This window comes from Pan troglodytes, chromosome 5, assembly GCF_028858775.2.
Source record: "Pan troglodytes isolate AG18354 chromosome 5, NHGRI_mPanTro3-v2.0_pri, whole genome shotgun sequence".
Taxonomy (NCBI): domain Eukaryota; kingdom Metazoa; phylum Chordata; class Mammalia; order Primates; family Hominidae; genus Pan; species Pan troglodytes.
The window spans coordinates 83,906,144-83,928,215 of NC_072403.2; the positions used below are offsets into that span (position 1 = coordinate 83,906,144).

Consider the following 22,072-nt stretch of genomic DNA (forward strand, 5'->3'; position numbering starts at 1 on the left):
TGCTTGAACACATTAGAGTCACCCAGGAGAGCTAATAATGTGAAAATTTCTGAGCCCAAATCCCAGCTCTGTAGGTCTGAGCTGGGACCCAAAGAAGTCTTTGCTTTAAAAGTTTCTTTAGATATTTCTGATATATAGCCAGGTTTGGAAGCCATTCATAGATAATTTGCCCTGAATTTCATTTCTGTCAGTTGGCCTTTGTATATGGCCTGGTTATTAGAGAAGTTTGTAAAATCTGCATTTGTATTGGACCTAGAGTAAAAATATTGCACAACAAAGGGAGTCAACTTTTAAGAAAGTTATTAACCTAAAACTTCTCTAGAGTAGTTAGGTCTCTGGAATATATGCCTAGTGAGAGATAGTTGATGGACTGGTGAAAAACAGAAGTGAAGAGAGGATAAAGGGGAAACAGGACCACTGAATTTAAATTTATGCAGAGATGGTCTTTTAGAAAAGCAGCAAACTTACTCTATGCAGCTTTTCAAGAGCAAAGTTATAGGAGTGATGTATGAAAGTTACATAAAGGCAGATTTCAGTAAACATTTTTAAAATAATATTCCAATAGTAAGGAATTTTTAACAATAGAGTTGCTATCCCAAGGCTGATGAATTCTCTGTAGTTTTAGGTTTGCCTGCAGTAGAAGCATGAATGCTAATGAACAAGTTAATGACTTTGACAAAAGTGGTGACAAATTTCAGTCTTAGAGTTTGAAACCCTCTGATGTTTTTCTATATACATGAATCTATAAATAAGTACATGCAAAGTAAATACCAGGGTTAATTAGAACTCTGGAAGTGACACACTGAAGAGCAAGGTGAATATTGGTTATACGTGATAATATAATTAAAATTATTTTACAACCCTCAAGAACACTAAATGACATGACAGTGTATAGACATATTAAAAGTATAATAAACTAAATTTTTAGCCGATAAAATAAATATATTTTAAATGACATTTTAGGGGAAAAAGAGTCAGCCTTTATTATAGTATTAATTCAAGATTCCTATGCTTGATCTTGTTGTTTTTATCTGTATTTGGATATAATTAAATTTTAATTAAAAATTAATTTAAGCAACTTCAAGGAAATAAAATGGTTTAGTAATAAAATAAGAGTTGAGCTTGTGAATCTAATGCTATGGCAACTTATACAGGGCAGAGCTGTATAAAGGCTTTATCAAGATGTTGTTATTTAACCTTCTTACCACATAGAGTTGCTTTGAGGATCAAATGAGTTAATGCATATAAAGAGCTTAAACGAGTCCCTATCATAAGTGCTTAATAAATCTAAGTTATTATTATTGCTACTATTATTGATGAATAGAGTGACTTGTTTTTTGTTGGTGATCATAACATTTGTCATGGTACGTGGCACAGAGCAGGTTTCCTGTATTTGTTCATTGATTACATCCAATCACTATGTAAAGATTCGATGTCATAATCATCAGGGTTTCCCAGTGAAGCTGTGAAACACACTACCATTTCATATATTTCCAATGTAGACATTTCTTGAACTTTTTCCCAGTAGTTGGATTGTTGCTATTAAACAAATTCTCTTATGCCTATATAAGAACGTGTGCTTCCTGAAGAAGTTGGTGGTGGATAAATGAGAGTACTCAGTCTGAAATTATTTCTGGAGTTCATTACATTTGAGTTTTGAAAGGACTAAAAATTAAAGGAATGGGAGAAGTGGTCAGGTAATTTGAGGTAAGAAAAGTAGGATATGGAATGGAGATCAAAGTGACAAAATGATGTTCTAAAACTGTGACGTAGATTTACCTGACTTAGGAAATAAGATATAATAGGAATTGTGAATTTTTGGTAGATACAGATTTAATACATGACAGGTAATGGGAGGTGAAGTCTGGAAATGACAGTTCAGGAATAATTAGCTCAGGTGAGGCCACAAAAATGACAGCCCTATCAGGTCAAGGGGGAAGCAGATGTCTTAGAGCATGTTCACCTTTGTCAGTGAGGAGTAAGAAATCCTGTTTGCTAGATTATCTTTTCAAATGCCATACTATTCATCCATATTTCCCTAAATGTTTGTTCATATTTCCATCAATTTGGATGAAGGGGATGAAAAAGTTATTTACAAGATTTATTTGCTTTTCTCATTCTACATGCAAAAGATAGACAAAGAAGCAATCATATTCCAGTATTAAAGTTGCCATGTAAGTGTCAAATTGATTTGATTTCCTTTTTTTGGTCATATTTTAGGAAAAAGAGGCCTGTGACCTCTTGACAAAATAAAGAAATATTCATTCACAATAGAAAATGAAAGGTGTATATTTCTCATGTGGCACTTTAATATTTTTACAAAAGTAAAAGCCCAGGTAATAACACATTTTCATATCTCATTGGCTCCAGTTTTTCTCTAACTTTCTAGGCAGGTGAATCAGTTGAAAAAATAGTTACAATTAATTGAAAGTAGTTCCTGAAATAGTTCATTAATGCTTTTCCAAGTTCCATTTTCCCATTTTATTTTAGCTATTTAAAATCCACTTAAATCCCACCAAGGAACCATTGTGGGACCTCTCAGTAGATATTTATTCAGCTATTGGGCTCCCAGATGAGGGAGGAAAATGAATGCTTTGTGCGGAAAAGACATACTTACATACATAGAGTACCTAAAAACATTATTCAAAGAGCTGTGGTTTTGTGAAACAAATAGAAAACAGAAAACTCGTAGTTGTAAAATAGCTCTGGCAATTATCCTTACAAATGGCATCAATTTCCCCCTCTGCTACCAAATTTCATTTTTTTATCCTGAACATTTAAAGTGTGGACAACCATTATCTGATAACTATCTCTTACTCTTTTACAACGTTGCAATGTGGGAAGGGGATGTGAATTAAAGACTAATGCTTACAACTCGAAATATTCTATTGTAATTTTGTGGCTCCTGCTACATCTTGAATGATAATGAAATAATTTATTTGCTCAACACAAAATACTTCACAGATATCAGGTAATTTTGAAATGATGAACTGTGCTTCTAAGAAGAAACTATGGTATTTCACAAATAAATTTTGTAATTTGGGTGACATTATCCTTTTTAAACTCACAAAGCACCAGTCATAATATATGATATGTGACTATGTGACATGACCAAAAGCATGTGGGATTCGGAGCATGGTTCCAGGCCCACTGTAGGTGCCAGAAATCTTAGCTGGTATTATTAACTGTTGTTTTCCTGTTTTGTTGTTTATTGCTTTTCATATCTAAATAGGTTTACATTTCTTGACATTCATCTTGTTTTGCTGAATTGATTTTTTAAGTTAATCAAGACCATTTTTAGTTATTTGCTTCTCTTTGAGAGAGTTAATATACCTGTTTAAGTTGATGTTATTGCCTACTAAACAATCTCTCACCTCTCTCTCAATGAAGTCGGTGATTGTTTCTTATGATGGAGAGACTACACACAGCCTGGCTTGGGACAAAGCCAGCAGGTGAGACTAGTGGTTTTCAATGGGGCTGTAAGGCACATAAGCTAGCTGTGAGGGGTGCTGGAATTCTTTACTAGTAGAAATGGAAATACTAAAAGCTATAAACAATTTTATCTTTAAGATAACCTATGTTAGTTCCAAGATTATTCCTGTAATACTGTCATTTTCACTTTTTGATCAATATGCTTTCTTTAGTGGAAAATAAAATGACTGGGACTTTTGTTTATACAACTAAAGCCCATGATGATGTTTCACACGGAAGCACCTTCTGTCATGGGTCGTGGAACAAAACAGGCTAAATCTGTGGATCCAGACTATATTTCCTACCTTGCTGGAAATATTAGATGTCCTTGTAGTTTTTCTCATGTCCTCTCTAATTACTGTAGATTGTCATTCCCAAATTAGTTTTCTTTTTTTAAAAAAAACTCACTCTAAATCTAAAAGACTAACCCTTCTAAGCAGGCTTCAGATGTGTTTACCTAAATATTCAAGTAGACATGGGTTAGTGAGAAAGAAAGAGAGTTAGCTAGAGTTAGAAGCCTGGCAGAGTCTGCCCTACCCAGGCCTGCCCAAGAGCGCTTCCTGTAGAGAAGCTGGGTACTCAAGAAGAAGTGAAAAAAAAATTTTTTTTTTGCACCCAACAAGCCAAAGAGGAAACTGCCAATTTCTTCCTGCAGAAGACATAGTGACCCCACTAAATAGTGAAAACATAACTATTAGTGAATGATAGGTGGAAAGAGAGCGCCCTCTCAGATGTCTCCCTTCTTCCCCACCTCTGGCACAGGTACAGGTGGGAAAGAAGTATCGAGGCAAAGTTTCTGCCTCTAGGAACTGAGTTAGAAATACGTGAAGAGGTAGAGAAATAATTTTCATTCTCTAAACCTTTCCAAAATGAATCTAATGCAGCATTGTCCTGCATGGATCTTTCTGGAAGAAAATGGAGATGGCCATTATGGTCAAATGAAAGGTGACATTTTGAGAAATAATCCCTTATGTGTTTATTTCATGTAATCCGTCTTTACCTCCTCAGCAACTTTGTTTCGTCACTAAACTCTTCTCCTCTTCTCTCCCTCTTCCCCTTCCTCACCCTACCGCTTGCTTCCACTTCCCCTTCTCTCCTCTCTTTCTGTATCTTTAACTTCTCCCTTTCCCATGGGTAATTACTCACCTAGATTTGTACCCATAAGTAAAAAAGACCATCTTCCCTTCATTATACCCTCTTTTCTCAGTACAGCTTTCATCTATGTTTGTAGCAATTATCTTCATTTTCTCTTTATTTTCACATCACCCTATTTCTCTTCAGCCCACTGCAGTTCCACTTGAGCTTCACCTCTTTCTCCTTCTGGAGAGTTCAAAGCATGATTTCAGACCTCATCTTATTTGATACCTCCCTCTGATACACTGACTGTTGCTTCCTCTTCTGGAAATTCCTTACTTCTCAGTGGATAGGTTCTGTTTTGTTTTGTTTTGTTTTGTTTTGTTTTGTTTTGTTATCATATGGAATGAACAGGTTTTCCTTTGCAGGTTTAGTGGCAGAAAATTTCTGGCATTCTAAGTTTTTCAAAAGTTGTGTTGGATTTGCAGGCAGCACATGGTTTTTGGAGAATGAATGCAGGTTAGTAAGTAGAAAATAAAAGCAAATGGGAGAATGAATATGTAGGGAATGATGGCAGATATAAATCCATAAGTAAGTAAAGTAAGTATTACATTTTAAGAATTGCTGAATGGAGAAATAAACTGATTATGTTAACAGAAAACAATAGCTTGAGTAAAAAGAGGTTAATTGGACATGTTGCCAAAATCTTGGAGACAATATGAGAAACTTATAGAATCAAGCCTGTTTTTATTCTGGAGATCTAAAGGATGATAAATGGGGTAGATTTCAATGATTAAGAAGACCAGAGACTTGACTTTTTACCTATTATTTTCTTTTCTTATCAGTCTTTAAAAAAATGGATTTCCAAAACTTAAAATCTCTTATTAATCTTTGTAGTGAATCTTTAGTTTATTATCACTTTTATTTTAGAATCCTAGACTTTTCATATTGTTTTGTGAATAATTTCCTGGCCTCTTCAGGGGAAGGTCAACATTTCTCATCACTCACTGTTAAAAATGGCCAGCTGGTTTCCCTTGCCTTATAACTAGGAACCTACTGCAGCTATCTTCCATGCCTTTTGAAAGTAAAAATTACTCTGATAAACTCCTGAAGCTTCCCTGAATGCACACTGGTGGTGTAACAGGACCTGATGGTTTGTGATTAGTACATCTGGCTTTTTGAAATGTCAACATTCACTTTTCCCTTATGGTGTAGAATTTTCACTGTTCCATCTTCATCTTATGGGTAACAGTCATCACGTTCATTTGTTCACTGATAATTGACATGAATATACAAATTTTTATATAAAATGAGTTTTAAAATAATATTCTTCAGCTTTTCCTCATTTAGAATTTGTGAATGGAAATGAGGTTGCTTTTAAAGACCTCCTTTAAAATATATATTTGAAGATATTTTTATCAATTGCATTCTACTTGTCTTGCAAATGAATCTTTTGTCTTTTCACCTTTATTTTTTTGTATTATAGAAACCCTTTCTCTACGTACCAGATAATTTGTCTTGCATTTCACATTTCGTAGTATTGCAGTATTGCCATTGGGCTTAAGGTCACTTTACACTTCTAGTTTAACCAGGTCAATATTCTGATGTCACCATTGTTCTGCTTTTATGTAATATTTCGTGAATATGGTCTGGTAATACTAGAATAATGTTTAAAGAACACTGAATTATGTAGGATGATTTGAATACTTTCATCAATATACCTATATCAGGAAATCAATGATATTGAAACACGTCTGAGGTTGCTGGACTCTGTAACTTCACAGTTGATGTTTATCAGTTTCCATTCATCTTTTAAGTATTAAAGACAGAGGGCTGCCTGGAATGGTGGAAAGGACATTAGTTTTAATACTAAACCAACCTTGATTAAAATCCTGACTTCTTAAGGTATGAACATTTGCCATTTATCATTGGAAAAATAATTTAACCTCTTAGATCCATAGTTTCTTCATCGGCCAAGTAGGAGAATCATATGCTCCAGCAGGGTGGTAAGAAGAATACGTGAGATATGCTGTGAGAATTTTGGTACATGATAGGTATTAAATATGTAGAAGTTCTTCTTATTTTCCTACTCTCTTTAGAAAAAATCAGAAAAAGAGGATTAATTTTCTCTTTACTATTAAGAAATTTCCCCATATGTAATTACTTTAATGTCTTATTTGATAAAATATTGATACATCAGATGTTAAATAGTATTTCACTGGTTCAAAGCAGTAATTGGATATTAAAGAGTCCTTTCCACTAAATAGGTCATATTCTGTGAAATACTCTTTTTCTTGTTCAGAAAGAGAGTGAACCTTACTCAAACCATATGAACACAAATTTAGTGAAGTTAATCAAATCATAAAACTTTTTGGTTATTTTTATTTTATAAATATTTTATAGAAACTTGCTATAATATGACAAAAACTATTACCTAGAATCTGTTTTAAATCACTGTGTTTTACCATGTTAAATTAGTTACTGAAGCTTCAAATCTATAGATTTTCATTCTTTTTATCTTCTTTATTCATTTAACAAATATGTGGTGAGTTGCTATTACATGTAAGACACTGTTCTAGGCTCTTAGCATATGTCAGTGATCCAAACAGACAAAGACCTCTGATCCTGAGTAGTTCGTATTTCAGCAGTAGGAGACAGTACATCTCAGAAAACAGTAGAGCAACATGAAGGGTGCATGGAAATATCTGGATGTGGTGAGGGGAGCAGATTGTAGTAGTAAGTAGGATAATTAGGGTAGGAACCATCAAAAACTCGACAATTGAGCAAAGACTTTAAAGAAGTAAGGGGTTTAGTCATACCAGTATTGGGAAGAGCATTCCAGACAGCAGGAAAGGTTGGTGCAGAGATTTCAAGGCAGGAAGGTAGATGGAGGGATTAGTGATGGGAGTCCTGATGCTATCCTAAGGACTCTGGCACTTCCTTGTGAGTAAAGTAGGGAACTATTGGGTAGAGGTGGCAGGACCTGATTTATCTTTCAAAAGAGTCACTCTGGCTGTTGTGTTGAGAATAGACTCCAGGAGGAGAACAATAGTAAATGCTGGGTGACCAGTTAAAAATCTATGGTGAGAATTCAAATGAAAGACAATATTGGCTCAGGACAGGGTGGCAATAGTGGAGGGGTTGATAAATGGTGAAATTCTACATAAATTTAGAAAATACGTCCAGTCTGGTATTAGGACACAGGATGTGAGAGAAAACAAGGAGTCAAGTCTAAAGATTTTCACTTGAACTGCTGGAGAAATGTAGTTATGATCAGCCAAGGTGGAGATGGTTGCTGGAGGATCAGGTTTAGGGGAAAAAAAAAAAATGAAAAGTTCTATTTTGGAAATGCTGATTTTGAGAGGTCTGTTAAATACCCAAGTAAAAATGTTGAGGAGGCAGTTAGATGTCTGACTGGAGTTAAGAAGAAAGAATCAGGCAGGAAATAGGAATGTTGCATGTATTTGGGGTACTTTATGGTTAATGTCATGTTGAAGAATGGCATGAAGCACTGAATGGGGGGTGTAGAAGGAAAGGTGGCCAGCTACAGAGCCCCTGAAGTCTCTTCTTGTCTGTTTCTGGTTACTTTTAATCAGTGATTAGCAAATCAGAAAATTGTATATTTGAAAAACATTTCATTTTGTCAACCTTATATTATCTTAACTGCTCCTAAGGTCTCTTAGGACCAATGTGGACCCTACAATAACACTTGGGAAGTAGACACAAACACATGTATTTCCCCAACACTGTTTGGAGATAATTGTCTCCATTTATGATAGGAAAATTCAAAAACCGTAACATTAAGAACAGAAATGTAAATGTCCTATAGTCTACTATTTGGCCGCTTCCTGCACAGTAACTAGTTTCCTGACATTAGTCATGAAAGATAAAACCATTTAAAGTTCAAATTCAGATAAAGTTTCACATAAAATAGTGGTGGTTTTTTTTGGGGAGGGAGGGTAGAGGGTAGTGATTGCAGGCACCAAAATGGAAAGTCAAAAGAGAGAAAGTAATTATGTAAATTGTGTTTCTTGAAGGCATTTAGAATTTTTAATTCACATACTCTAAGTATCTGAAAGCACATTTAGTTCCTGTTTGGAGAGATGAAAGCCTTGCCATAGCTTCATCTGCAGGCTTGTGGCAATGTTAGTTTCTCCCGTGTGTACGTGCACTGAAGAGTGGAAGTGGCTGAGTGGGCAGTTGGCAACCATTCATCGCATTGATTGCAGTCATTCATAAAACCCAGCAGCGCTGAGGGCGGAGTCAGGAGGAGCATTCCCCTGAGGCGGTTGCAGAATGTCTTATTTGCATAAATCTTCAGTGATGCTTCAGTGATGAGGGAATGCTCACATGCAGTTAGAAGACTGTCGAAGAGCCCCAATCTGATAAATCTGAGTAATTAAAGACTTTGCAAAAAATAAGAGGTCAAACTCTTTGAATTCCTAGTCCTTCAATCCGTGGTAATTCTGGGAAGTCAGCATTGTGGCAGCTTTTGTGGTCTCCTTATGTCGGGCTGAAGGAGTGAATTACACACAGAGACAGACCCCTTAAAAGCTGCAACATACTGAAATATCATTGTTGTGTCTCTTAAAGTATGAGGGGTTTATATTATTATACCAAGTCTAATGCATAGGAGATAGTGGAAATTGCTGAGGTTACACAGTTTCCATATGTTAAAACGGTCAAAACTATTAAGGTTTTATCCTTCCAAACTATGATCCAATTCAATTATAATTTTAAAGAAATGGTAATCCACACAAGCAAACAAAAATCTTGTGATTAGAAGCCCCCGAAATTGGGTAAATGATTAGCAACCTGAAACAATTAGTTTCCTCCCTTCAAAACGCAGATTCAATAGCTAGCTACATTGCTCTATTCTTGAATATTTGTCCTGTGGCCAGGATATATCTTATTATGGAAAATGTGTTGTTTTCCTGTTATATTCAGATTAATTCTAAATATATTGCTTTTGAATATTAATGTGTTTATTTTTATTATTCAATAAAACTTTAAAATTCAAAAAATTGAATGAAGTTTTTATCAGAAAGATTCTATAACATACATAGACAGAAACAGTATATTAACTTGTAATTTTAAACCAAAACCACTGGGACTTGAGATTAGACAAGAATTTTCTTACAAAGATAGGGCCCTTTTTAAATTGTTATTTTGTTTTATTTTTTTATTTGAGTTGGAGTCTCGCTCTGTCGCCCAGTCTGGAGTGCAGTGGCACGATCTCAGCTCATTGCAACCTCTGCCTCCCGGTTTAAGCAGTTCTCCTGCCTCAGCCTTCTGAATAGCTGGGACTACAGGCATACGCCACACACCCGGCTAAATTTCGTAATTTTTTAGTAGAGATGGGGTTTCACCATGTTGGCCAGTCTGGTCTCAAACTCTTGACCTCAACTGATCCACTGGCCTCAGCCTTCCAAAGTGCTGGATTACAGGCGTGAGCCACCATGCCCAGCAGATAGGGCCTTTTAGTCAGAAGAAAAAAATGTTTGCTTACAAACCTATCTTTAGTGTTGCTTAATACCTTATATTTGTTAGAAAATAGTTACTTCAGCACATATTTTTAAAAACTCTTAAGTAGTAGATTTGTTTTATTTGAAAGCTTTGTATGAATACCTAAGACTTGAGGGGAAAAAAAGAGATGAATTAAGATTTCTCATAGATTTAATTCTTTAGAATTTTTCCAAGTTGGTGATATTTCAGATATTTTCACAAATCAGTGCATGTAGATTAAAAATGCTGCGGCCAGGCGCAGTGGCTCACGCCTGTAGTCCCAGCACTTTGGGAGGCCAAAGCGGGTGGATCACGAGGTCAGGAGATCGAGACCATCCTGGCTAACACGGTGAAACCCCGTCTCTACTAAAAATACAAAAAATTAACCAGGCGTGGTGGTGGGTGCCTGTAGTCCCAGCTACTCAGGAGGCTGAGGCAGGAGAATGACGTGAACCTGGGAGATGGAGCTTGCAGTGAGTGGAGATTGCACCACTGCACTCCATCCTAGGCAACAGAGCGAGACTCCATCTCAAAAAAAGAAAAAAAAAATGCTGCATATGCTATTTTTAGTTAAGTGAGAATTGCTAAAGATTTTCGAATGCTTTGAAGTTTAACTTACTGGACATTTTAGCTTGTGTAAGTTATATTAAAATTTCAGAGCTCAGAAATCCTAGGACATTACACTTCCCTAGCAACTGCATTCCTGAATGTTTTGAAGGCTGATGCATGATTGGCCTTCTCCCACCACACCGGGGAAAGAACACAAGGCTTTGTGGTTTCTGTGGATGTTGTTGACTCACATCTCTTGACCAATTCATTGAAAGTTTAGCATCAACTCTTGATGAACACCAGTTTTTAAAACTTTTATGCCAAAGGGAAGGTGTGTTGAGGTTTTGAAATAGCACCGTTTTCTTTTCTTGTCATGTAACATATTGATTTCGGAGTCTTACTGACCTTGTTTGGAATGAGCAGTGTGTGTGTGCACGTTTCTGTGCGTTGTGTCCATGTTTTCCTGTATTATTTCTTTCAGAAGTGGAGAAATTTGCCATGCAGCCTTAAGCTCTGGGAAAACAGTTTATCTACCACTGCCTCACCGGTGATCCACTTCTGGAATAATATGACTGGCCTTAAATATGAGCAGGGTAGTCAAATCTCCAAGAAGCCTCCATGAAAGCTCTTAAGAACCAGATTCATATTTGAAGCCTTCTGGATCCTAAGGGGCATTCTGTTTAGCAAAGACTAAGATGTGAGGTCTAAGTTTTATAACCAAGCCTTCTCTATTCAAAGCCATGTTTATTTTAAAGATTTTGAGAAGAAGGAATATCTGGGTCATCCATGTTCATCCTCAGATGGAGGTGTTTTCTGATTTCTGCCAATAAATGTCACCAGTGCTCTGTAAGCCCTGTTTTCATGAAAGTAGGAATATCTCCTCCTGCTGCCCTTTGGAGCTTTGTTATATTGTCTACCATCTGCATTTATTTTGTGATGCATGACTTAAGGCACAAAGACATTTAATTACTTTTTTTCACATTTTGGAGGTACCTTTTCTTCTTTTACACACACACACACACACACTCTTTATATATGAACATTTCTTTGATCTTTTCCTCCCCTCCTAGCATGAGGAAATTTTGAACAAGGGGGATGCCTTGAGGCCTCTCAGATCTTTTTGCATAAACAGAAAGACCTGTGTGGTCATTGATGGTGTGAAAGAAAAGTCTATATTTTTTAGTAAAATAGCAAAAGTCACAGAATATCCTGCTCAAAATTTAACATATCAACGCAACAGCTGTTCCTATTTTTAAGCTTTCAGACATCTTCATATGGTCATGCCAAAGCTTTCAGTAGCTTTTCTGCTATGGGAAAAGCTGCTGACAATCATGTTATTGATGCTAAAAGGAAAGTCAAATACAGAGGCTAGCACAGATTTTATTCGGGTATAATTGAGCTTTTGGAAGCCTGAGTCAAAGGTTTCCAACTCCAAGGGCTTTGCTGGGGCCCCAAGGTTAATGTTGAAGGGGCTTTCAAAGACTTTCCCTTAGATTGTTTTTCAGTACCGTGTTTAATTTCTAGATGTGTTCTACCCTTTTTATAATTAATAGTGCGTTGTGCTGTCTATCATGCGCCCCAGGTGTGTTGTCAGGGACATGGCGAAGCCTGCTGCCTGCAAAACACCAAGAAATGCTGAAAACCAGCCCCACCAACCTTCACCGTGAGTATGGCATTGGTTTTATTGACTGAAAATGTCGTCTCTTACACAGATCATGGTTACAGATTTATTCACATTGCATGTGAGAGTAGATACTCTGGCTGCTGTTGTATATGTAACAAAAAGGCTACTGTTGAATTAAATAAAATTAGCTGAGCTCTGGATTTAATATTTTTGTTAAGTGATGTTTCTAATACCGTATTGAAAGGATTAAACTAGTTGAAGAAAAGGGACAGTTTTCTTAGGGCTCTAAAATGACAGCAATTCTTTTTTTGTTTGTTTGATTGTTTTAGATTTGGAATGTGTATGAGCTGGAATATAACACCTCAGAGAAGTACGGAGGCAAGATACAGACAGGGTGCTGAGTGGGGGCCAGTGTGTTTAAGGGAAATGCATAGGTAGTCCATTATCTAACCCTCAACATATATTATTTAAAGGTAACTGACAATTTTTAAAAGTTAATTGTCGGCTGGGCACGGTGGCTCATGCCCGTAATCCCAGCACTTTTGAAGGCTGAGGCGGGTAGATCACCTGAGGTATGGAGTTTGGGACCAGCCTGGCCAATATGGTGAAACCCCGTCTCCACTAAAAATACAAAAATTAGCTGGGCGTGGTAGTGGGCATCTGTAATCCCAGCTACTTGGGAGGCTGAGGCAGGAAAATCACCTGAACCTGTGAGGTGGAGGCTGCAGTAAGCCAAGATCGTGCCACTGTACTCCAGCCTGGGTGACAGAGTGAGACCCTGTCTCAAAACAAAAACAAAAACAAAAACAAAAACAAAAACAAAAGTGGATTGTCCATCTAGTTTCATTTTTATTATTGAATTCTTAAGTGTAGATCCTAATGATTAATTAAATGACCAACAGAAAGAGTTTCATTCACATTTGAAACTCAGAGTTGACTGATTTGATTTCTTCTCTACTCCCTGCTTTACCCTTTATTTGGTCATTGAAATGCTTATATTTTGTATATTACATACAGTAACATATCATTTAAAATTATTTATGTTTTAGGATATGAAATGTGGTAAATTTCAGGAGGCTTAATAGGTGTTATAGGTTTTACCCCAATAAGTATACTTGAATATCATCTTCCACATTTAATCAGTATTTTCCAAGAAATAAAAATAGTTTTGAATTAGCAACAGTAAAAATGATTGATAATTACATTTTAAAAAGTACAAACTTGGAAGAAGTACTTTAAATGATGTTGTCATTTTTCTTTTGCCTATAGATATTCTGACTGTATGTAAAGCCATTTTTGTATGATGGAACTTTTTGGATAATTCATAGAAAACTTACATCCCCAGTTTTCATCTTATATTCTAGGAATTAGAAAACATTTTATTTATTTTAGAATTCAAATTCTTTGAGGAATTAACATTGATTTAAAAATCTCTTTATATTCCACGTATCGAGGTTTCATTTTAATTGGTCTCACCTATTCCAAAGTTCATTTTAAATTACACATTATTAGATATGAACTAGCATTTGCCATCCTCCAAAACAAGACATTAGATAATTTTTCTCTTACTTTGTTTTCACCTTCACAGTTGTAGAAATCTGTCGTCACTTTAATTGCACCTAGTGGAAACTTCCCTGTGGCTCTTTGAGTTTAGTGGCCGAGAAGAAGCAACTATAGATTCTTTGGGTCCTGCTTTTTGACAGTCTCTTTGCTCACTCAATTCTTTTCTGTTTAAAATAATGAACTTCTCTGCCAGTGACTTGAAGAATTTAAAGTTTGCTTTCATTCCTTATGATAGCTGATTCTCTGTAGAGAGTAATGTTTGTGAATGGAACTCTCCATAGCCACATAAATCCCTTTTTAGGTTAACATGGAAAGGACAAAAATAAATTGGGAGAGGGTAATTGAGGACAGGATTTAGCTTATAGATCAGTATTTTTAAATTTGTAATTTATGATTTTCAGTGGGTCTGAAAATCAATAGAGGCTAGTGACCAGACCTCTTTTAATATATTTTTAAAAAATAAAAGAAAATAGAAAATATGAGTGCCTCCCAGGTTAGTATTTTAGGACAGAACTTAGATTTCTCAATATGGTAACTGTGTCAAAATATAAAATTTAATAAACATTGCAGTTATGAGGATTGCATTAATGGGTTTTAATTAGAGGAATGGCATAATCAGATTTGCTTTATCAGTGGATGTGTGTGTATAGATAATATGTATTATTTGCTTTGAGAGAAGTAGGGAAAATGGACTATGAATGTGAAGTGGGCAAAACTAGAGACAAGTAAATCAATTAACAAATTATTGCAATAGGTCAGGGAAAGATAATAAGGTCTTAACTTAGAGGAAGGAGTAATAGAGGTTATGAGAAGGAGACGTTTCAAGAGCTAAGTGAGAAGTAAAATGGGCAATGCTTGATTGCCAATTGAATATGGGTTTTAAGGAAAGAGTTTAGGGGGATTACCATATTAATGGCTTGGGTGACTAAGAGCCACTACCAAGAAGTTGAATTAAAGCTGTAAACCAAATCTAGGCATAGATGGTGTATTAGCCTGTTTTCATGCTACTGATAAAGAAATACCTGAGACTGGGCATTTTACAAAATAAAGAGGTTTATTGGACTTACAGTTCCACATGGCTGGGGAGGTCTCACAATCATGCTGGAAGGTGAAAGGCACATCTCACATGGCAGCAGACAAGAGAAGAGCTTGTGCAGGGAAACTCCCCCTCATGTTATCATCAGATCTCATGAAACTTATTCACTATCATGAGAACAGCATGGGAAAGACCTGCCCTCATGATTCAATTACCTCCCACTGGGTCCCTCCGCCAATACATGGGAATTCAAGATAAGATTTGGGTTGGGAACACACCCAAACCATATCAGATGGACAGTGGTGAGTTCAGATTTTCATATAGTGATTTTGTAATACCTGTAAGTTATCCAAGCATATATATCTAACAAGAGGTTGGCTCTGTTAACCTTTAGCACTCAGTTAACTGGGGAAATAGATGACATCACCACAGGATACATAGAAAAAAAAATAAGAGCGAGCCCTAGGTAAAAGCAATGTTTAAGGAATGGGTAAAGTATGAGGGTCCCCCAACTCAGCCAAGAAGTAGTAGTTAAAGAACCAGAAGCCAAGGTAGTAGAGGGATTCAAGGGGAATGCCCAACAGTGTTAAATGCAGCAGAAAATCAAGAAATAAGGGATGAAAAGTGTGCTTTGGTTTTGGTCATATAGAGGCCATTGGTGGCATTTACCATAGCATTTTCAATATATAAGTGGGTGGAAATGCTGTACTTCTGTAGGCTTGAGGAGGAAATGAGAAGTCAGGAAAAGGAGAGGGTAAATGTACATGACTTTCTCTAAAAGCTCAACCGAGTAGGGAAAAAGAAAAAGAGTAGTTGGTAGAGAGACAGGAAGCAGGGTGATAGTACTCATATCACTTGGTGTATTCTATTATGCAAGTCTAGACTGATGGATACACATGTCAATATACTTTATATTTTTGATAACTATGTACATAAACTATCCAAGTGTTCCTTTTAAGTTATTGTTAAAATGTCACTCAGTCATATTTTAAGCATGCTGCCTGAGTTGTCATCACTTAATCAAAGTAATAAATATATCAAGATATTACTGGAGTTCAATGAATTGAGTCATATGCCTGCTATTCCTTGGGTATAAGATAGAAAAATGAGATATATAAATGAGATAGAATCTTTTTCTTAAGAGTTTCTTCTCAAGTTGGGGGAGGAGAAGATAGTTAGATAATCAAATAAATTATAATACTGAATAATAAATACAATACTAAAATGCATTTAAAAAGAGAAAATGATTTATTCTGTTTGGGCTTGATGTGGTCAGGGAAGGATTTACAGAGCTGCAACAGTAATACGGATTTTTTGTTTGTTTGTTTTTTGAGACGGAGTCTTGCTCTGCCACCCAGGCTGGAGTGCAGTGGCATAATCTCAGCTCACTGCAACCTCTGCCTCCCGGGTTCAAGTGATTCTTCTGCCTCCCAAGTAGCTGGGATTACAGGCATGTGCCACCACACCCAGCTACTTTTTGTATTTTTAGTAGAGACAGGGTTTCACCATGTTGGTCAGGCTGGTCTTGAACTCCTGACTTCGTGATCCACCCACCTTGGCCTCCCAAAGTGCTGGGATTACAGGTGTGAGCCACTGCGCCCAGCCAGTAATATGGATTTTAAAGACTGAATAGTTTAGTAGGTATGTAAATTTAGGTACCATCTTCCAGAAGCAGAAAACAAGTACCCTGAGACCCAGAACATCAGGTTGTGCTGGGGTAATTTAAACCATATACTGACTACTGGAATCTGTATGCATTGTATTGTTCTTATTTGGTCTTAAGGTCTCTCTCAACAGTGGCTATAAACTCTAGCCCTGTGTCAATGGGGCTCCAGGTGGGTGGTCATGGATGTTTACAGTGTGCCTTTCATGGAATAGTTCTTCATCTTTGTGAACGGCCTAATGCTAAAGTGACTGACCTGTGACCAAATGCCCCTCTCAAAGGAAACTTGTTCATAATGGCAGATACCCCTGTGGCTCTTAACTGACCTGTGTCCAGTTTATTCCTACCAAGATGTCAGGAGAGTTGTCCAGGAGAGCCCTGGCTAGGAGGAGAGTTAGGTTCAGGTGTGTCAGTCAAGTGAGACACAGAGGAGGCAACACAATAAAACACATGAAATAACAGAAGCAGTGTGTCACTGATAGATCCTGGCGAGAAGGGGCCGGCATACCTCCAAGGGCCAATAGGAAGCTGGGAGCTGTCTTAGAAATACACGTGCAACTAGCTAGTGGAGAGCAAGAGAGAGAGAGTGAGGGACTCATAGGCCAGAGCCTTTACTGGTGTCCAGGCTCTTACCCACGCAGGTTTTCCTCATGGAGTTCTAATTGGTCAGTGTAGATAGAGCAAGGGGGCACTAGCTCAGTGGAGTCATGCTGTACTGAGAGGTGGTCCCTGTGGCATATCTGGGGAGGTGTTGGGGGTCAGTGGGCAAATCACATATCTTGTAACTAGCTGTCCCATGGGAAGTTGTTTCACCAGGAGGCAGTTGTATGAGGTAGATCTGGATTGATCACCTCAAGGAACAGGGAGGAGGCAGAGAACTGGCAGCTGTGCCAATGGTGGCTAAACTCTGCTTCTGGTATGAGAACGTTCAATTTATATTTAAAATGGATGCCAAGGTAACATAAAATTATAGGAATTCACTGCAGTGTGTGTGTATCTGTGTATGTGGTTTCGTGGGTGGGTGGGAATTTGTGTGTGGGGGTGCGTATAGGTGTAAGTGTGTTAAAGAGGGAGAAAGATCAGAGGCAGGAAGTACTGCATCAGAAGAATAGGACAGTTATCTAATTTGGAGAAAATAAGCAACTCGTACCTTGGCTTTGGTTTTACTTTTAATACTGCGTTTTATTTTGAAATTTGATTTAAAATAATCTTTTTTGTGTGTTTTTCAGAGTTATCATGGATTTAAAAAGTCCGAGAAAGACTTGGCTACTCTTCAGTCTCAGGCACATATGTTAGGGGGACCAGGTAGGAGAGGCAGGAAGTAGAGAAGATTTGAGAAAATTTCATGTGTGGTATAATTAGAGTATAGTGATTCATTAGATGTGATAAGAAAACAAAGGAGGCAAGATAAGTCATTTTAGCTCAAGAGATTAAATGGATATGATAAAATCAAGAAGAGAGCTAATTTAGGCACTAAGGCAGGTTTACACACAGCATTAGATTCGAGTATTAGTAGCCAAGGAAATCTCCAATTGCAACACTCAGAAAACAGTTGGCTATTCTATTTCAAACTCAGGAGAGACTTAGAAAAGATACATTAATTTGTAAGCAATTACCTTATAACATAAACCATTAAAACAAGTGAAATAGCATTGGGAGGAGGTGTAGAGATAAAAGGAAGGAATATAAACGGGTGATGGGTGCACCAGGTTCTCACAAATCTCCACCTAAAGAACTTACTCATGTAACCCAAATACCACCTGTACCCCAATAACTTATGGAAAAATAAATTTTTTTAAAAAGCCAGACACCAGTGATATCGAGACATAAGTGTTATGTCATTGTTTTGCATAGACTAGGTGATAAACATCATATGTTATTAAAAATTCTGTCAATATATAAACATTTCATATATACAAAAAATAAACAGTCTATAGTGGGTATAACCAGTACTTAACCGAGGATTGGAGGACTTAAGAAAATTATGCAATGTCATGCAAAAACAAACTTGTCCCGGTTTTTCTGGAACTTTCCGTATTTTAGCACTAAAACTCCCATGTCCTGAGAACTTCTGTTAGACCTGGGCAGACTGAATGGTTGGTCACCCTAGAACTAATAAAGTTAGAATTTGAAGGTGAAAATCCAGAAAGAGAATATGATAGCCAAGGAAAAACTATGCTTAGCCAAATTATGTTTGCTTTTCTGTGGAAGGTGACATTATCAGGAGTAAATTGAATCATGGTACATGAATCAGTAAATTCTGATGTTTTGTTTTGTTTGTAGTTTTTGCTGGTGATTACCTGTTTTTAAAAAATTGAGATACAATGCACATACCATACAATTCACCTTTTTAAAGAGTACAATTTAGTGGTTTTCAAAAAGCTGTGCAGCCATCATCATTATGTAATTCAGGAATGTTTTCATCACCCTGAAAAAGAAATTTCATACCTTTTAGCTTTCATTACCCCATTCTCCTCAAAATACAGCATCTGAAACCATTACTTTCTATATTTATGAGTGTGCCTATTCTGAACATTTCCTATAAATGGAATCATATTATATGTGTCTGTTTATATCTGGCTTTTTTCATTTAGTATAATGTTTTCTAGACTCAGAGCTTGTATCTGTACTTTATCCCTTTTATTGCCCAGTGATTGTATCGACATATCAGGTTTGTTTATTCATCCATCAGTTAATGGACATTTGGATTGTCTCTACTTTTTGACTATATTATTAATAATATTGCTATTAGCATTTAGGTACAGGTTTTTGGGGATATGGATGTTCTCAATTCTCTTGAGTATATACCTAGGAATAAAATTGCTGGGTCATATGGTAACTGTATGTTTAACTTTTTGAGGACCTGCTAAGCTGTATTTCAAAGTAGCTGCATTATTTTACATTCCTATCAATAAGAGAATTCCAATTTCCCTAAATTCTTGTTAACACTTGTTATTGTCTGTCTTTTATATTATGGACATCCCAGTGGGTATAAAGTAGTGTCTTACTGTGGTTTTCATTTGTGTTTCCCTAGTGAATAATGATATTGATGAACTTTTCATGGGCTTATTGGCTATTTCTATATCTTCTTTGGAGAAATATCTATCAAAATATTTTCTTCCGTTTTAAGAATAAAATTGGGTTTTCTTTAAGGATGATCTGTCTTTCAAAATATGAGTTATTTGTCTGTTTTATTTTTGAGTTATAAGTGTTCTTCACATGTAATGGATAGAAGATCTTTGTCACATAAATGATTTGCAATATTGTCTCCCATTTAGTGAATAGTCTTTTCATTTTCTTGATAGTACTTTTGAAGCACAAGTTTTTAATTTTGATGAAGTCTAATTGATCTATTTTTTCTTTGGTTATTTGTGGTTTTGGTCTTGCATCCAGGAAATCATTCTCATATCAAATGCCATTAAGATTTCCCCCTGTGTTTTCTTCTGAGAGTTTTATACTTTTAGATCTTACATTTAGGTCTTTGATTCATTTTGAGATAGTTTTTATATATGATGTGTGTGTTTTTATACATGTGTTTGTGTGTATACTTTTCCCATAGCAGTTTAGGAAATATATATTTTTATGCTTGAAAATATGATTTCTTATTTATAATCACATCTCAGATTTATGTCTTACATCAATTAAAAGATTAAACAAAAGTGTGAATGGGTCTTTGATATTGTGAATAGTTGGATGAAAGCTCTTGTCATTATTTCTCTATGACTTTAAGCTCTGCATACTAGACATGATCTTCAGACTGCGTGGTCTAATGTTCACAACTCTGTGTCCTACAATAGCGGATGGCAGAAATGTCAGGGACAACACAAAAGAATGGATAATCCACTTGTAGACTGTTACCACCTCAGACACATCCCCATCATGAATATAATTTCTCTCAATGTCTGGGAAAGACCCTATAAACATTGGAAACTGGCCCACCTTTCTCTGTTTTGGGAGCTCTTGCACCCTTGCTGCTGCTGAGCCATGTGGTCTTTCCTTCACTGTTAAAACAGCTTTGGCTGAGAAGATAGCATTAAAAGGAAGAGAAATGAATTTCTTCAACTGGTGGAAGAGTATGCAGTAGAGGAAACAATTCACTGCTTTTATGCAATGAATTGGCCTATTTATTCTCTCTTCAACAAATATTTAGTTTGTACTGTGTGCATAGCATATTGCCAGGCCCTGGATATTATCATGAACAAAGCAGAGTCTTTGTCCTTGTAAAGCTTGGGGTATGGGAGGAGACAATCTAAACAACAAACAAAAATAGATGATAAAACCCTTCTATTTTAACAAAGGCCTAACCTGAATGCAATGAAAGAGAGCTACACTGGGAAAACTATTTAGAAAGACTGCTCAAGGAAGGCTCTAAGAGGAGGTGACATTTAAAAAGAGACTTGAAAGATAGAAATCAGCCCTGTAAAGAGCCAGGAAAAGGGAATTCCAGGCAGAAAGGATGATGGTATGTGAAATGGTCTTTATGTGGAAAACAGAGTATCATGTTTAGGGAAGTAAAGAAGGCCAGAGAAAGCAAGTGAGGAGAAAGAGGGCAATGGCTGAGACAAGCAAGGGTTCCATCCTAGAGCTCTTGCGGGTCTTTGGATTTTATCTAAGACTTATATTGAGAAACCCTTAAAGCACTTTAAAGAAGGGGGAATCATGATCCAGTGTTGCATAGCAAACGGGTTGTAAGGAAAGAGAACTTTTAGGAGACAGTTGTGGCAGTTAAGGCAAAATATAATGGTGGTCTGGACTCTACTGGTGGCAGCTGAGATGAAGCATGTGGAATTTGGCCACATGCCAAAAGTCATGAAGTTTTGAAAGCAGTGAGGGAGAATAGAGAAGAGGAACTTCTGTGCACTAAGGGGAGGAGGCTCTAATCGTATGTCTAATCTCTAATATGCTTAAGAGGGTCACTGTTCTTTGAATGCGGAATGCATATGTACATATTTTCTCATGAAATCCTAAGCATCCTACTATGGATGCAATTGTATCTTAAATGGTATCTATTGTTGAATACTTTAGAAATCTCACTTGTATTACTGTAGGTATACTTATATAGCACTTCAAATATTGAAGACAAAAATTATGAAAGTAAAATTGAATAAAAATTGAAAGTGCTAGATTTTTCCACTTATTTAAACTTATTTAAAATTTTTTATTGTGATTTTTTTTACTCTGATAGTCTGTTGGGACAGAAGATTCAATAATTTTCTAGGTGTTTGGATACCCGTGAAGAAACTGATTTTTAAAATATATGCTAGATACAAATATTGCACCTTTTAAAAATATATCTCATTTACTGAGTAAAATCCAGTCAAGAAGAAAAAGAATATGTCATATGCAAAGGATCTTTTAGTCATATATTTTATCATGAATGAAGTTATTTTTCTGAGACAGGCCTTCTCTATACTATTTTTAGCCATGTTTATAACAAAATTGCATTGAGTTTTAATTTCTTGCTTCGTTAAAAGTTGTTTTCACATAAAATAAGAGATGTTTAATGTCACAGGCTATAGTTGTATTACCACCTGCAGTAGGGATCAATATCAATTTTCTATTGATATTAGAAAAAATGTCCAACTAG

General features: G+C 36.3%; 1 protein-coding gene across 32 annotated transcripts in view; it reads left to right on the plus strand.

Moving 5' to 3' along the window:
- Positions 1–22,072, plus strand: part of RIMS1 (regulating synaptic membrane exocytosis 1) — a 517,655-nt gene that overhangs the window by 70,465 nt on the left and 425,118 nt on the right. For 30 of the 32 annotated variants that reach the window (XR_010158065.1, XM_016955814.3, XM_016955798.3 and 27 more), the window contains exon 2: positions 12,182–12,262. The exons of the other annotated variants lie outside the window; for them this stretch is intronic. Coding sequence is in view for 29 of the 30 variants with exons in the window: in XM_016955814.3 (XP_016811303.1) it covers positions 12,182–12,262 (81 nt within the window). In the remaining variant the exon portion in view is untranslated. The remainder of the gene's footprint in view (positions 1–12,181; positions 12,263–22,072) is intronic. 32 annotated transcript variants of the gene reach the window in all.